The 18,061-nt window shown below is 31.2% G+C and overlaps 1 protein-coding gene across 2 annotated transcripts in view; it reads left to right on the forward strand.

Moving 5' to 3' along the window:
* The window catches only part of LOC118205432 (uncharacterized protein KIAA0930 homolog), a 63,925-nt gene that overhangs the window by 17,427 nt on the left and 28,437 nt on the right, over positions 1-18,061 (forward strand). For both annotated transcript variants that reach the window (XM_085812247.1, XM_085812246.1), the window contains exons 3-7: positions 563-664; positions 773-850; positions 1,583-1,684; positions 7,415-7,555; positions 13,099-13,302. In XM_085812247.1, the coding sequence (XP_085668373.1) occupies positions 563-664; positions 773-850; positions 1,583-1,684; positions 7,415-7,555; positions 13,099-13,302 (627 nt within the window). The remainder of the gene's footprint in view (positions 1-562; positions 665-772; positions 851-1,582; positions 1,685-7,414; positions 7,556-13,098; positions 13,303-18,061) is intronic.

Consider the following 18,061-nt stretch of genomic DNA (forward strand, 5'->3'; position numbering starts at 1 on the left):
TGTTTCTTAAAAAAAGATTGAATCCATTCTCTACCAAAAAATTCTCAATTTGATTATTAATTATAAAGCAAAAATTAAAATTCTGATTAAAAATTAATTTGCTTCAGTATTTCAACTTATTAGAAGATTACTCTCTGTATTACATACATTTAAGATAGGATTGCATTACATTTATATTTTTAGAATTATCATACATGTTTGTTATGTCTAAAAATACATATATTTTTACATGCTTATTACTATAATTAATATAAATTTGTATATTATCCTGTATAAAATTCTGTTTTAACACTTTAATAATAACCTAATTGTAAAGATTTAATAGACACCATCCCTTTTCCTTTTTAAGATAAGTTTATATATATATAATATATATATAAATTTAACAAACATTCTTTATTCATATAAAGTTAATAAAAATTTAAAATATATATATTATTATTCTGTAGTATTATAAGAGGCTTTTATGCAAGTTTAGCTGTAAGCAAGCTTATAATACCAATTTTGTGTCTTTTAAAAGATGTTAGATAAACTAATTTTTTGTAACTTTTGTTTGATTTAGACAGCAATAGAAGTTTTTAGGAAAGATTCTAGAAAGCTGCCAATTGGTGATACTGATGTTGATTGGGAAGAAACCCTATACCTGAATTTGATTTTACAACAGGTCTTTTTGATGTTTATATCTTTATTTATGTGCTACATTTACATTTAAAAAATCTTCATTATAGAATGAGAAAATTCTTTGCTGATGTTTATCTTTTCTTCTCCACAGTTTGAATACACACTCACATGTGCTGTCTGTACACGGACAAGTCCTAAAGATTTACAGATTCTTAAAAAAAATTCACAGGTTGTATTGAGATCTTATTATATTAATTAAGTTTTAATATTTTATTTATTTTCTGTTTTTGTTGAGGAGAGTTATATAAAAACTTAATGTAATTTTCATGTCATTCTTATACAATAAGAATGCCATCATTAAAATATTCAGAATGCTTTAATTGGATAAGCCAAAAAGTTTGTAAATTTGTTTGAAGAATTTAAGGGGAAAAAACTAAACGAACAATTTTGGTGACACTAAAAGAGTCTTCTACACATATAATGACAAGTTCTTAAGTTTATTCAAGGCAGAACCCTTAACTATACATGGGCTACATGAGCTTTCTAGCTGCTCCTTAATTAGACAGGGAGTCAGAAAATTCATTTTGAAATACCTTCTGAAACCTTTCATATAGATGCATAATTTTATTTTTTTTATTTTTACCCAGTTCTAAGTATAATAAATATTTTTGTTGTACATAATAAAAAAATTGTTTCATTTTTACAGAACCCTCTAATTCATTTTTTTAAAGTTCATCTCATAAAATACTGTGCTTATTTTATGAAATTTTGTGCTAAGAACACATATTGTGACTACAACTCAGAGAAAGGCCCGTAGCCACCATTTTTCCTCTGTATGTAAGGAATAATTTTAACAATTGATGTAATTGCATATTTTTACTGTTATGATGAAATAAACATCAGAATTGTATTTATTGCTAAGCTTACTTAAAAATACTAATAGTAATTTCTAATTTTTCAGAGAGTATATGCATCTCCAAGTAGGAGAAGTATGGATTGCAAAGGTGAAATGGAAGAGATAAGTTATCCAAATATATTTTTCACCGTTGACAATTATGATGAGGTAAATAACATTTCTTTTTTAAAATCAGTATTAGAAACTTTTAAAATACTGTTATTATACAGCATGTTCATAAAAATCATTATGCAGCTGATCCAAATTTTCATATTATGATGTTTTAAATTTATGAAATCAGTTTAGTAAATATTATAAAATCAAACTTTCTATTTAGTTCTCCAGTCTGTATTACTGTATTTCTTTGCATAATCCCCCTTTTACTAATTGAATCATCCAAAAATCGAAAGGGGGGAATTATACGAGTTATTTAATTTTTGAAGGAGGGGATTATAATATGAACATGAAAAGTAGTTGTGGATAAACTACAGGCAAGGGGGATTGTGGTCCATATGTAGCTGGAATTCCAGATTTTTTAACTTTTTTCAAATCAGGAATCTTTGTTTTTCTCAAATTTAGTTTTAGAACAAATATATTACTCAGAGATTATAAAAGAAATTGAACCATTTATTGAAAGTTTATTAATTTATGTGAATGGTATTATGACAGAATGTAGAACATCCTTGAATACTGATAGCCTAGATATGCAGACTATAAAATATTAGTTATTCGCATTGTACAAAAATACATGTGCAGCTTTTGGGTCAGAAAATATCTCTGCAGGCCTTATTGGTAAAGATTTTAGGGTTCATTTATTGAATAATTAGACAGCTTATCAAAATTCTTTTCATTCCATGAATCATTCTCTTGGATCTAGCAGTTTCTCATCTGCAACGGGGCTCACTTTCCAAACTGACTTCTGTTGGCTGCATTGGAAGGATTGCCGAACTCTATCAAACTGTTTTCTCCGAATATGGTCACCCAGTGCTTTTGCCTTTGCATAGGCAACTTGTCTGCATTGTGTATGCCAATGTTTAATTGAGTTCTTGTCTGGTGGATCATCCCCAGATTGTCACCGAAAGTTGTGTTGAACTGTGATAACTAACATTGTTTTTGTGTGTTCCATAGCACAAAATGCCTTCTGTGATTTGGTGGGCCACCATCTTGACAATTTTGTGCATGCAGGAAAGGCAGATATTTCAAAACTTGGAGTATCTAGTAGCTTTCAGGCCAACTTTTACCACTTTCTACACACTGGGTATTGAGCAAAAAATATTTTTAAAAAAAGGTACATTATTTTTCGGACAAACTGCATATATATATGTGTGTGTATGTGATTAAGGTCACTTTAGAGTAAGTATTTAAAAACAAATGTTATAGTAACTAAATGAATGTGTTACTTTTTTTAACACTAGGAAAAGGTTATCCAAAGTGTGAAGATTAAAAAAAATATTATAATGAACTTTTGGTACGCAAGGTATGCAACAACATAGAAATGCATGGAATCAATGGATTTTGAAAAGAGTCTGTTAATTAAGGGATCTTGTTATGGATTATTTAAAATTACAGTTATATTGTAAAGGGAGCATTTCCTCTGAAAACAACTCGAAATGTCTCGTAATAAATACTGAAAAGTGTGATAATAGAGGGTAGCTCATAATATATAATATTAACTTAAAATATCTGGTTGTAATGACAGTATTCCAACAAAAAAACATTCATAATAAAGATAGAAAAAAAAAGACATGAAAGCAGTACCTTTAGTGTGGGTAGTAATAACCACTCATATGATTTTTGACAACGGTTTGGTAATTTTTCAAAACCTTCAGCCCAAAAAGTAATTTTTCAAAAGATTTTTAATTTTTGGTAATTTTTCAAAGCTTAAGGGAATTTAAGGGGAAAAAACTAAACAAAAAATTTTGGTGACACTAAAAGAGTCTTCTACACATATAATGACAAGTTCTTAAGTTTATTCAAGGCAGAACCCTTAACTATACATGGGCTACATGAGCTTTCTAGCTGCTCCTTAATTAGACAGGGAGTCAGAAAATTCATTTTGAAATACCTTCTGAAACCTTTCATATAGATGCATAATTTTATTTTTTTTTATTTTTACCCAGTTCTAAGTATAATAAATATTTTTGTTGTACATAATAAAAAAATTGTTTCATTTTTACAGAACCCTCTAATTCATTTTTTTAAAGTTCATCTCATAAAATACTGTGCTTATTTTAAGAAATTTTGTGCTAAGAACACATATTGTGACTACAACTCAGAGAAAGGCCCGTAGCCACCATTTTTCCTCTGTATGTAAGGAATAATTTTAACAATTGATGTAATTGCATATTTTTACTGTTATGATGAAATAAACATAGCAAAGTTCAAAAGCAGACCTACCTCATTTTGGATGTCCTATGCAGAATGAAAGATAGCACCAGCAAGATGTAGCTGCAGGGGTGAAAAAAGGTAGAATTCTGAAGGACAGGGTTGGGGCTATATGGTGCGTGTGGGGAAGATCCCATTCGAGTACATGCAGAGTTCAGCCGGTGAATGCTAACACATGTGGCCTTGCAGTATCTTGATGGAACATTACCTTTTTGCACTGGAACTCAGTTCAACGTTTTACCTTGATAGCAGTATCAACACGTACTAGCATCTCACTGTACACCTTACTGTCGAGGGTTTTACCTTTTTCCATTCACTTTTTGCTGATAATATCATGGCAATTCCACCATACACAAAGCATGATCTTTTTGTTAATCAAACTTTTCATCACAAGTGATAATCTGGTCCAGAATTTTGTCCTTATGTGGATATTTGAGCAGATTAGTGCAGGCCTGAACACGCTTGTTGTTCATGTGCATGTTGAACACGCATCTGCTTGTGTTAGCTCATGCAACACCCAGTGATTGAACATGTACATCAAGTGATCATCATCATTGTGTGATGCTTGGCATGACTAATGGACATGGCACTAACGCATAACTCCTCTTGCTTAGCAAACTGTCAAGTGTTTTCATACTGATCTTTTCCACAAGTTCTCGTAAACTAACCTCGTTCTCGTAACATCAATAGGACAGCCAGAATGCTCGCCTTCTTGAATGTCATAGTCCTTGTTTTTGAAGGTTCAGTACCAAACCTTCACAGTGTCATATGATACTGACTTTTGTAGCAGAACTGAAAGTAAATGATAATTCTAGTTGTGGTACTGGGAAAATTTTGTTAAAACCTGATACATGGTCATCCTGGATTCTTGCAAATTGACACACTGTTGTTGCACACACTTACAAATTGACACTCCTAAAAGAATTGTGTCTTTGATTAGCTGTGAATTAGCATATACCATATTTGCTGGCATATAAGATGCATTTTTTTTTTCTTTAAAAATAGGTCTAAAAATGGGGTGCGTCTTGTACGTTGATATTTATTTCTGGAAATTTCCTTTACTCGCAGTTATGTGATTTGCTTATGGAGTGTAGGAATATTACAGTTACTTAGAGTTCAGTGAATGTGTAAGAGCTGTCAGCAGCGATCACTGCTGTTTTTTTTTTTTTTTTTTTTTTTTTTTTAACTTTCCATTTTTTTGTGAACGACTTTCAAGTGTGTGTAATTTCTACTGTTAAATTTCCTGAATATCTTGGCAAGTTATGGCTCAGAAACAATGTCGACATTACTATAACATAGCATACAAGCTACATGTGATGGTGTAGGCTAAATAACATGGAAGTACTGGATCATACACAGGACAGTTTGTTGTGGGAGGACTCAGATGCTTATTTAGAAGAAGTTTCAATTGACTCCTTCATTTAGCTCTGGAGATGAGTGTTTGAGTTTTGACAAAGAAGTTTAAAAGATGTTCTTTCCCAGATAAATTGGGTATTTGCAGAAAGTATTTGTATTTTTATTAATTTATATTTAAAATACTGTAAATTCTTTATAATGATCAGTAATAAAGTTTTATCCTTTAAAAGTGTGTATAAAAAAAGGGGATGCATCTTATAGGCCAGTACGTCTTATATGCCGGCAAATTTGGTAATTACTCGTATTTAGTCTTGTCTTGATTTGATATAATGCATAGTATCAAAAATACCAAATTGACGAAATGTAAGATTTTTTTAGTGCATTCTGATTATCCACACTTGCCTAAAAAGTATTCATGAGGCAGCGTGCTATGGTCAAAATAGGCAATCCATGGCACGCTGACACCATTTGTTTCTGTTGCGTTTATGATGGTTGTTTATGTTTGTTTTTGTTGCACTCAATAGTACATTATATGTGTAATCAAGGCTTAAACTTGGACAGAGATCAGCTGAGCTGCTTCTTAGCTTCTAAGTAGACTTGTAATTCCAACCAACCCTCCTCCAAAAAAGGTCCGATATTTTTTTTTTCCTATTTAACTATGTAAAATTAATTTGATAATTTGTTAGATTTGTCTTTATCTCTTTACATTACATTGAATTATTTTAATTTTTAGCTATTTTACTTATTTTTTCTCTTTGATTCCTCAGTCTTCCACAAGGCTCTGGCTCTTCTAATTTTAGAAATTAGGCCTTGTGTATGTGAGAAATATAGTCTTTTGCCTAACAGAATGCAAAACTTTGCATTTCATGAAGTTGTACTACATAAACAATTGAATTTTATGGATCAGAATTTATGGCCAATGCCAAATTTGTACAACTTTCTGATGTTTTTTTAAGCAGAAATAAATAGTTGTGTACATGAGAAAACAACAGGATGTGCAATGACGATTTTTGCAATTCTATAAGGTTTTAAGTGAAAACAGATCGTTCTGTACATGGGAAGAATGTTAAATGTCTATGGAGTGTAAAATTTTGTAGGATGATGAGGTACTGCGATTCTTTGATAGCTGTTTCTGTAATTATCTGATTTGAAGCTAATATCAATCACTGTGTACATAGCGAGAGCAGCGTAGAAATGCAAGGTGTCTTATTATGTATGTTTCTTGTGTTTTTAATTTTGTTCATTGGTTTCTGTTTTATGCCATTTTTTGCACTGCCATTCGTTTTTGAAAATGGCTGTTGTCTTTTGCATCTGAACTTGATGAAAAATTAGTTGCCAACAGTTGGGAGGGGATGTGTAGATAGACAGAGAGTACCTTTTTCTTTTTAAAAATGCCTTCTGAAAACTGTACTCAACTTACTTGTGCAGTTCTACATTTAAAAAGAGAAATTGTCTTATTTCTTGTGTTTAAGGAAACATATTTATTCAGTTTTATTTCAAGCAGTGGTACTTAAACCATTTAAATATCTTTTTATTTATTTACTCATTTATTTGTTAAAACATGTGGGATCTGAAGCAGTTGTATATTCTGGCCTATATGAAGTAGGACTTTATTACAGAAATATTATCATAGTATTTGTTATTTAGTGAATGTACATTGCTTAGATGTAATTATTCTTAAATACAATATGTTGGAATAGACTAGTCCTGGTAATATTTCTCTCTCTCTCTCTATATATATATATACGTAAATCATTGTCTAAAGAAGCTGTGTAAATAATACTTTAACTAAGATGTTATGCAAGTTGAACTCAAGCTGCATCACTGAAATTTTGAGAATTTTAAAGGGATTTCTATAATCTGTAACAATTAATATTATGACTCATTATTATTTGAGATGTATTCTTTTTTGTCATCAGTTTGTTTGTCTTTTATTTTATCCCTTTGCATTAATATATTTTTTTTATTTTAATTTTTTCAATACATTCTCTGTATATGCACGGAAATGCAACTTGCAGATTTACTGTAATTATTCTCTGTATCTGAAGCTTTGACAAAATACAATGTTACTAACATATATATGTTACTAAGAATATGTTGTTTATTTTAAATAAATTGCTCTATTATGTGTTGTTAGAGCTGAATTTTACTTTAAAGGTTTTTGAAGATATTTTGGTTCGAGATGGTGAAATTGTTTGTGTAGAGCTTGTAGCTGCAGACAAAGAAGGAGCTTTACAGACTGTCATATTTTTAGGTTCTATTCATTATGAAGCTGTAAAAAGAGTTTATGATGCTAGGGTGAGAAATATTTTAAGTATTGCTTATTAATAAATTCTGTTTAAGTAATTGCGTACATAATAATTTTTATAATGAATTAATTATTGCAATCATTATAAAAGTGTTAAGTAAATTATTATTTAGCAGAAATGCATTATGAATTTAATTTTTAATTTCATGTATTTTTATTTATTTATTTTAAATTTAATTTTCTACCTGTTAACCATCAGGTCAATGTTTTGATAGTTCAAGTGTAATGCATGTATTCAGCATCTACTATTACTCAGTCAATGTATGTGTCTATTCTCTTGCCCTTGTATTATAAGCAAGTTGAAATAAAATAAGACTGGCACGTAATATTTTAATTCAGATATTTCATTATCTTCTATAATTATCCACCGGGCTTTCATCCCTATAATTTAGCAGATAAGTAAAACTTTATTGCAATTTTATTTCTACTAGTGATGATTTAAAAAAAGGAATTTAAATATGATTCTTCATATGCTGAGAAGTGTGTGCATGCTTTCGTTTGAAAGTATATATCAGCAATTCTTGAACAGAAAAGGATTGTTATATCCTAGTTTGTTTTTAGAGGCTGTACGATATACATAGAGCATCCAGAAAGTAAGTTTCCCTATTTAAAAGAAAAAAAGAACTCACACTTTCAGGATCATACTTATTGGCAACAAGTACAGCAATGTTTCAGCTATTTTTCAACACAGCCACCACCAGAATTGAGACGTTGTATCGTGGATACGTAAAAAGGTCATGGAAAAAATAATAAAATTATTGGATTGTTAAATATAGCATCTGTGTTCTAAAAAATCATAGCATCCATAATTCCATAATTTAGCAGATGTAAAAAAGCACTCGATGCAATTTCAAACTTGGCTTTGAAACCAATGCAAAGTTGTAAGGATCTGTGTTAAGATAAGGAAAAACTTCACATATATCTTAGCATGTTTTCTGAATTATTTTGAGGTTTGAACAGATTTTCCTTAGTATGCATTGAGCATATATATATTTTTTTCCTAATGATTCTTACAGCATGTAGATATTTATATAACTGATGCCTTCTAAGAATTTTCAGTGCAAAAGTACGTTGTTGCTGATGCTCACTTGTCTGATGTATAGTCAGACTATGTCTCACTTGTCAGATGAGACATGTGTAGTGTCCATGCTGCATCGACACTATACACTTATAAACATCCATGCATTTTCCGTGATTCGAACCCGGGCCCTTCGGCACAGTAGTTGGTGAAGCTATCCACTGTACCGGTTGGGCAGCGAAAAACATATTTTGTATCATATAGGGCTATCATAATAAAACTGTATATATCTTATAAAGTATTTTTAATAAAGTAAAATTTAAGCCTCCTGAAGCAAAAGAATATAAAATGGAAATTATTGTTTATTATAAAATTTAAGATTTGAAACTTGTAAAAGAAAATCTATTTTTTGATGAGAATAATAAGAATTATTCTTTTTCTCTTTTATATTATTATATAAAGCTAAATTTTTATTTTAACACAATTTCACTTGGTATAATCTGTAACACATCTGAGGTCTATTATTATATGCTCATGCAATATTTGGTACTTCTCTTTTATAGTGGACTTGGTGAGGAAAAATGGCATTGGTATATTTATACCTTCCAAGAAATGAATGATTACCAGTTTGTAAGAATGCACATGGATTATGTTTCTTAAAGAAAATTTTCTCTAATTTAATATAACAGTTTTCATTATTAAATGTTTATTATGCTTCTGTCTTTCCTTGATGGAAAAAAGTGCTGTAGTCAGAAAATAGAGTATTTATCGTGATTTAGAAAAATGACCAACAAAAAACAGAGGTTTATATCTTGCCATCCACTAGAATTGCATTTAGCATAATTCATGTTTTGGCATCATGCTGGCCTTCATAATGTGTTTGAGACATTAGTATAATTTCAAGTGAATTGCTTTAAAATTTTATTAAATAAAGTAATAAATTTATATTAAATTGCTTTTGCAGGTATATAGTAAATAAGTTATGTTCTGTAGCTATTGAATGAATTGCCCATTTGCATTGATCATTGTTTAGCCGGATTTGTTTTCAGGGGTGTTTATAATATTTGGCAAGAAATTAGACTTTCTTAAGCTCATGTTATCAGGTTCAATGTTCCGTCTTACTTTCTTCGGGAACATGCAAGGACCTGACTCGGAACAGAGAGCTTACTAAAGCTATGTTCAATCACTGTGGGAAGTAGACAGGATACACAAGAAGGGTATACAAAACCCTTTATTTTTCTCTATTTACAATAACTTCCGTACTTCGGAATACACAGACCCACTACTTGTGGTCTAAACGTAAAAATATAAAAATAAAACTAAACTCTAACTTAACTTTAAAATAATAAACATGGAAGATTGGCCTTATATTAACAGGAAGCCGTATGTAGTACAGAGAACTGTGAACACTACAATACATTTAAAAATTATCAAGAGGATTAAAACCTCTGGCCTGGAAGGCAACCAGCAACTGAGTAAAACTTCTAAGGTAAGCGGCCTGCTTCGACTAACTGCTTCCTCTCCCTCGCTTGGCAAAAAGCCACAACTTAAATACTTGGCGTTCGCCAGACAAACTTTGCATAAATACATTAACGCTTATAATTCTGGCCAGAAGTAGAAAATAAGAAGTGATAGAAAAGATTTAAAATAAAATAAACGTTAGTAAAACTTAAGATGCTTACAATGTTGTCCCAACGCCATTGTTTTTCCATGTGAAGGAGGATGCAAAAAAGAAGTGCATAATATTTATTGATGTGTATATTAAACATTTTAAAAAACTGAAGTTTTGAGATCAAACTGTCTATGATCAGAATAAAGGTTACTTCTGCAATCATACAGGGTGCGGCAGGGAAACTTCCTTATTTGAAATGTGCGCCATTTATTCCGAAAAGGGTGGGGTGGCGCTCATTGAAAAGAACGGTATCTAAAGTTTTATGTCATATAGGTTCCCATAATAAAACCGATCATGCAGTGGGAAAGAGAGGATCGTGCATTCTCTGTGGCGTCGTACTTTTCAACGTACTGCATTTTCATCCATATAAATTGGCAGTGGTGCAAAAACTTAATCCACGTGATTTTTCTATCCCGAAAAAATGCATGCAAAGCCGTTCTCGACAATACGCCTCATGATGCCCTCATGTTCTTTAGCGATGAGGCTCATTTTTATCTTTCCAGTTGCAGCATGCATTAAGCAAAACATGCGATAATGGAGTGCACGAATCTCCGAGAATTTCCTGAGCAGCCCCTCCATACAGAACGTGTGACTGTTTGATGTTCATAGAATAGGCATCATTGGATCATAGTTTTTTGAAGAGCATTTTCTTGGACAATCTACTTACGGGGCGATCTTCAGTGGCCAGCACGCTCGTCTGATTTAGCCTCGTATGATTTCTTTTTGTTGGGCTATCTGAAATCTTTATTGTCCAAAAACTCTGGCTCAACTGAGGAACAATATTCAAGCTGCTATGGACAACATACCTGTTGATATGCTGGTAAAAGTAGAAAGAAACTTCAAAATTCGACTCTCTCAATGCATCAACCGGAACAGATGCTACCGTAATGATATTATTTTTAAACAATAATTAAAAAAAAAAAAAAAAAAAAACTTTAAGTGTCTCTGATATCACTAATCGTTAAACTGATATCGCTAATACTATTTGTGTTATTCATTTTAAAAATAAGGTAGATTCCATGCCGCACCCCGTATAAAAATGAGTACTTGCTTAACAGTGTCACTTGGCAGTAAATCCGAATATTGGTATGAAATCTAACTAAAAATAAGAAAGCTAACCAGCTTGCTATATATAGTTTCATGAAAAGATATTACTGTCTTTTTAAATGTAATATAAATACAAAAACAAAGACAAGTACAGAAATTGACATAAGAAAGAACACATAATCATTTTAATCAACAGTTTTACTATGATTCATTTTTAGTTGCAGTTGTCAGCATTTTGCTGACAGCTGCTATTCTTTGAACTCTTGATAGCAGAAGTATATAAGAGAATTTTTTTTATATTCATTATGAACTGACTAGCTGTCATAAAAGGAGTGTTCTGGCCTCTGTACCAAAAGCCACTTTTTATTTTTTTACCCCATACAATGTTTTGTGGCAGTACCATTTCAGTGTTCCAGTAATAAAAATGCAGTTTCAGTTTTTATTTGTGGTTTTTAAAGCAAACTCTTTCAGTATGGACACTTTTGTCTTGGAGAATTTGACTTTAACTTTTTTTATCATTTGTAATTACTTGAACAGTTTTTTAACAAAATACTTTAAAAAACAAATTTAGCAAAACAAAAGAAGGTAAATTTAAAATTTCATCAACTGAATATTTATCAAAACATGCATAAGCAATAATAATTATAACAAGAAAGGAAAAAAATTGAAGTTTATATTTAGTTTTTATCTGAAGTGTAAGAGTTGGCCCTTGCAAGACATGACTGTTGGTTATAGTTTGCTGTCTTGTACAGTTTAATTATAGAATGAGAAGTCCTCCTTTATTGTTCCCGATAGTCCAAAATGCAATGCAGTTGCGGCTTTCCGTCTGTCTAGGATTGCCTTGCCTCTCGCCTGCACTACATGGACATTTCAAGCGATCCTATTTGCTCACTTTGTGATTCTGGAGAAGAAATAGGCAGGGACCATCTTCTCCGATGTGGGGCTCTTCGTGGTCTTACAGAAGAGTTAAGATACTGGGAGGCAAGAACTCTCCTTAGCCAATGACTTGAGTCTTTTTGTTCTTAGTTCTATTGATTGTAACCTCTGTTTATAAAATTTTATTAGCTCTTTGTAATTTTTTGCCTAGCTTTTGGGGGGGATTAAAATTATAATTCAAATGCACTGACAGCTAAATACTAAATTTTAGACCGACATTTATTTCATGTAATTTGGATATGCTGAATTAATCACTAAATCACTTATTTTTAACTTTAACCAGAAAACTGGAAATTTCAGAATATTGAAGTGCCACTATCTATCTGCTCGTAGACTAAATTTACGACTTTACTAACATGAGAAATTCTCTCACATTACCCTAATCATGTGGCCTGACATACAAGCATACAATAACATTGACACAGACCCAACCCATTCATTCGGTCTTTTTCCCTTCAGTAGCTGTTGTGCACATAAGCTCTATCCATATCTTTGTCTCTAAAACTATAAGCAACGTATTTGCAATAAATAAATAATTAAAATGTATTTGCAGGCCACATGCAGATTGTGAATCATGAGTTTGAGATTACTTGCATAGTATGTATTCTTTCCTTCTTCTTTTTCTTTCTTTTTTTTAAACATATTATAAAAAAGCAACTAAAGGTATCAAAGAAAAAATTGCTGGATCAATGTTCATTCTTTTCCCCTACCCATAATGACATCATTGCTTAGCTACTTCTGAACAGTTTTCTATACCTAGCATTTTGAGGCACTTGGTGATTGGTACCCTGTTAACCAAAAAAACACCTAAAAATGTGCTATATCTTTTACTTTTTAACAGAATTTTTGCTTGTTTTCAGGCCAGTTTATCATCTCGGTTTGCACAGAAAGTATCCCTGGGTTGGTATCAAGGGCAGCAACGACTAGAATTTGTCCATATGAGGGGACCGAAGGGAAAAGGACATGCTGAAATGGCAGTTACAAAACAGAAAGGTTCAGGTGTTGAAACACCTACTTCAGAACCTGGTTATTCCATTACAGATTATGATTGGGAGGATGTTGAAGTAAGCAATATTTATCTGTATGCTTCCTCCTTACATCTTGTTTTGTGCTTTATTATTCGAGTATTATTGAGAATATGTTACAGAAATCTTCCTTTGAGAAACTTAAAATTTTGCATGTATAAAGATTACTTTTTTTAAAAAATTTTCTTAGCCTAATTTTATGAAAATAAATCATAAGTATTATAAGATAGTTCATTTTAAACGAAATTATTGTATATATATATTACTTTGATTTATGAATAAGTATTAATGATTTTCCCCTAATAAATTCGCTTTGTACTGGTAGAAAAGCAGATATTTCACAATATTATTAAGTTATTTATTAGAAAGGTTATTTATTGGAAGTGCTATTATAATATATTTTGTTGTTTCTGATATAATTCCTTGTTGTTATATATTAAATAATCCCATTAACTTCAGAAATTTAAGTAACTTTTGAAAGCTGTAGGACACGGGTACCTACAAAATCTTTCTCGTTTGCATAATTTATAATTACCCTAAGTTTTGTATGAAGTATACATGCCATGATTATGTCTATTGTTGTTATGTTATTTTTATTTTTAAAGTAATAAATCAAACAGGCTTTAAAATCTGTACTTTCATTAGATTTTTTTAGTTTAGCATTAGAATGTGTCTACATTCCTGGATGATTATTGCACTTTTTTTTTAATTATTGAGGGAAATGGCAAGCTTTTTTATAAGAAACATTCATGAAATTATTATGAGGATGATAATATTTTATAATAATAATCGAACAAATACTGGAAGCTTTTTGTTACTTCTAATTCTTAAAGCTCTGTTAATGCTTCATGTGAAATTGAAGTAAATGTCAGAAAGAAGAGAGGCTTTGAACAAGTGTATGGAACATTTATCCTTGTGAGTGCTGTTTTCTACCCATAAGACAAACATGCGTGCCTTTAATAGAATAGAGCACACCTGTATGTTAGACAAAAAGATTTTACTGCCTATACTCTTATTTGTGTCAGGTACAGAGAAAAGGAAGGGGAGAAAACTGCTCTGTACCTATTTTTTTTAACCTTTATGTTCATGTATAAGCTCAGTTTCATGAATCACTGTGGTCACAAATCAACCAGTTCACAATACAAATTTACAACTGACAGATATCGCAGGTATCTGGGAAGAAAGAATTCCTTAATCTTGCAACCACCGAAGGGCTGATCGAGCTCTTCAGTTTCTATGTGAAGCAATGTAATTTTCACAATATCATTCCCCCTTGTCCTTCACCCATCAGTGGTCAAGCAGTAAAATTGCTGAACACTGCTAGTTCAAACAAAAATTGCTTTAGCTTGTGATATTGTCACACATGTTGCTTGACAAACTCCTTTTTTACTAGCCCATCTTAAATATTGCGTTCGCCCAACTCCAGCTCTAAGTATTGTAAGTTCAAGTATTTTTCATCCCTTGGTTCTGCTTGCCTGTGCAGAAGCATGGGCCGCTCTTTGAGTATTTATTTTCCTTGTTTTTGAGTTTTAGAAAAAGCTTTTGGCAGCTATCATTTTACTATCTTGCTGTTGATTCTCCCAGCCTTGATCTGTAGCTTTGTTAGCTGTGATTGTTCATGAGAGACTGATAGTGAGAAAAAGCTTGTAGGTGCATTTTGTCTTGTAATTTGATATTTAAAGTTTGATTGAGGTGTTGTTTCTGAGTTTCCTGTAAGCTGGGGAGATCATTTTCTCTATGCAAGTTGTGTAATCATCAGGCTGATGATTAAATGAAAAAGATTTATTTTAAAACTTTCTTCTTAGTTGGAGTTATTGTACTTGAAGTTTAAGACAAGATGCTAAGTTATTTGACTGACTGTATGGGTCCAGCAATCATCAATTAGAACAGGGTGGATCCGTTAACATGTGTGGCAAAAACTTAACTATCATGTAGACATCACTGCCACAAATGAACTTTGAACATCTGTGCATATGTATGGAATTCTTTAGAGTTAATCTTGCATGCTATATCTGTATTTGTGAAATAAATTCATTATAGTAGTCATAGATATGTTTCCTTTCTGTACCATTAATTTTGATTTACTGTGTATTTGAAAAACACCTCAAAATTCAACAGCCATGGCTGAAGAGTTCAAATTGTAAGCAGTTGAAATATGTGCCCAACACAGTATTTATATATTGTTGCATGAGTTGCTGGATTTGTTCAATAGGTAATATATGTCCAGAATTATCAAAGTGATTCGACAGATATTTTTTAGAAATTTCAGTGATGCATAGTATACTGATTAATTAACAAGTTTGCTAAATTTTGCTGCATAAAATTCTGAAATAGTGTAGCAGTGAAGGCTGACTTGAATTGTACTATGATTGAGATGTCACAGAAACTGCAATTCTCTCTCTCTCTCTTTTTTTTTTTTTTTTTCTTTTCTTTTTTTCTTTCATAAATTCTTTGATACTGAGCAAATAAAAGTAATCAAAGCTTTGAGTTAATATGTGTAATGCGTTCTTGTTCAAAAGATTCAAATGATGAAAAAGCTGTTAAGGTTTGGAATTTAAAATCTTCCAGATGGTTCTCGAGATTTGAGGATTCAGATGTCCCGTTCTTAGATAAAATAAAATATAACTTATAATCCCTTTGACATCTAATGAATTGTTTTTGTGTCTATGATAAAGCATATTCAAATAGAGCCATGGATGAAGATGGCTGATCTGGCAATTTGCAAAATGTTATCATCATGGAGGTTCGGTCTCTTTAAGGAGACCCCAATTTTTAGTAACTCAGCAAGGATGGTCGGACAGTCAAATATGTGTGTAGTTGTCAGTTCTGTGTCCTAGCAGTTATCACAGTTTTTATAAGTTTTCCAACACTCTCTGTCAATTTTCAATCCTTCTCCATTGGTGTTATGCTTTACTGGAATTGAAAGTTCCTTCAACCTGTATTTGGCTATGGTATTTGCCTTAGGTGGTGACATTTATATTATTATTATAGTTGAGATTTTGAGCTTTTTTCCAAGTTTATCTGCGTTCTCAGTATCTGGGATGTAGACATGTGCTGGCAACCATAGAAGAATGCAGATCTTGTCTAACTTTTAAAGCTCATGTAGGTGAAAGTGGATCCTGTTGGTGATTAGGGAGCTTCCATCCAGGATTGGCTGTAGAACTGCCTTTGAGTCACAGAAGACAACGATTCCTTTTGCTTGCTCAGAAATGTGAATACATGTTAAGTACCTCCGCTATTGCCAGAAGCTCATAAACATCTAATGAATTAATTTAGTTATTTAAAGTTATAATTGATTACATTGGGGTGATTCTGATGTTAACAGTATGGGAAAGCAAAATTATAAATTTTTATGGGGGAAAAAGAACTGAAAAACTTTTTTTTATTTTTATTTTTATTTTTATTTTTTTTTTTTTATTTTTTTTTTTAAATTTCTAATGGCAGATTACAAAGACGACTGATGATAGAACAAGCAGAGTTAAAAGAGAATAACAAAATTAACAAAGAGCTCACCTTATGGGAAAAGCCTAAAAGTATTAACAGCTAATTTTAAATAATTATACTTTCTTGAGTAATAGTTTCCTTGCAGTACACGTTGTCCTATATCACTTGCGTTATTCTTTCTAAAAGACTGCACATGAGTTAGAAGTAAAGAACAAATACTCAGTTTGTTTTTAATGATTTATTCTTCACTGAAATCCAAAACGTTTTACATTTATTACATTCATAAAGGTTCATAACATATTTTCCCAATTTCAGTTTCTTCTGCTAAAACCAGATACCAATTATGAATTGGAAGGGATAGAGAAATTAAAAAAATGCTTGATTTTTCTACCTGAAAGAACACTCACTGGCAATTGTTTCAAATTTGTATTTTATTGAGACATATTTTTCTGAACATGAAGCAAGAAGAATTAGATTTATTTTTTTTTATACATAACCACATTAATTATATAAAAGATCAAAATTCTCATTAATTTATTTAAAGATGATATAAAATGGATTTGCGAGAAAGATTCAGCTGTGGCTGTCAAACTTTTATAAAAGTCTATCGTGCAGCTCCCATTATCATGAAGTTTGTCCACTTCTTGAATCTGTGTTTAAAACCTGAATATCAATAATTCATCTCATCAGTAATGTAAGGGCTCTTAAAGGAAAGATAAAATATTCTTGCTCTTAATAAAAGATATTAATGATGATAGCTATTTGTTAACTGAAATATTTTGTACTAATAGGAAAAAGTAGTTGAGGAATATAATCAATCATTTAAAGTGCATTTTGTTATGAACAAGCCCTTAAGCAAGATTTTTGTGATGCTGAGCTAAAAATTAAATTTATTTCTAATTGGAGAAAGTGTTCTTAAAAGCTTTTAATTTGCTAACTCTCAGTGTTTGTTGCTATGGTAAAAAGTTTGCTAAGATTTCGTATACATTGTGGTGAAGCGATTTTGTCAAAATTTGATATTTTTTCTTTTAATTTAATGTTTCATTGTCTGAGACAATAAAACATTAAATTAAAAGAATTTACTTAATAAACATTACTTAATAAACATAGTAAAACTCTCAGAATTTTACTGTTTGCACTATCAGAGTGGAGAAAAATCTTTCAAATGAAGTTTATATGTGATTTTTTGCATTATTGTTTTTTCGTCGAAAGGGCTGGATTTTTTTGACCGTTTCATGTAACATGAATGTTGGAAGAAAAAGGGTAATTAATTGTTCTTTGTTAAAAAAATTTTCATTTCAATAATTTGATTGATAATTAATTAGTCATTGACACTAAAAAGATGAAAATAAAT

Source organism: Stegodyphus dumicola, chromosome 2 (genome assembly GCF_044657685.1).
Source record: "Stegodyphus dumicola isolate Sdum_Otavi_A_Nest chromosome 2, ASM4465768v1".
NCBI lineage: Eukaryota > Metazoa > Arthropoda > Arachnida > Araneae > Eresidae > Stegodyphus > Stegodyphus dumicola.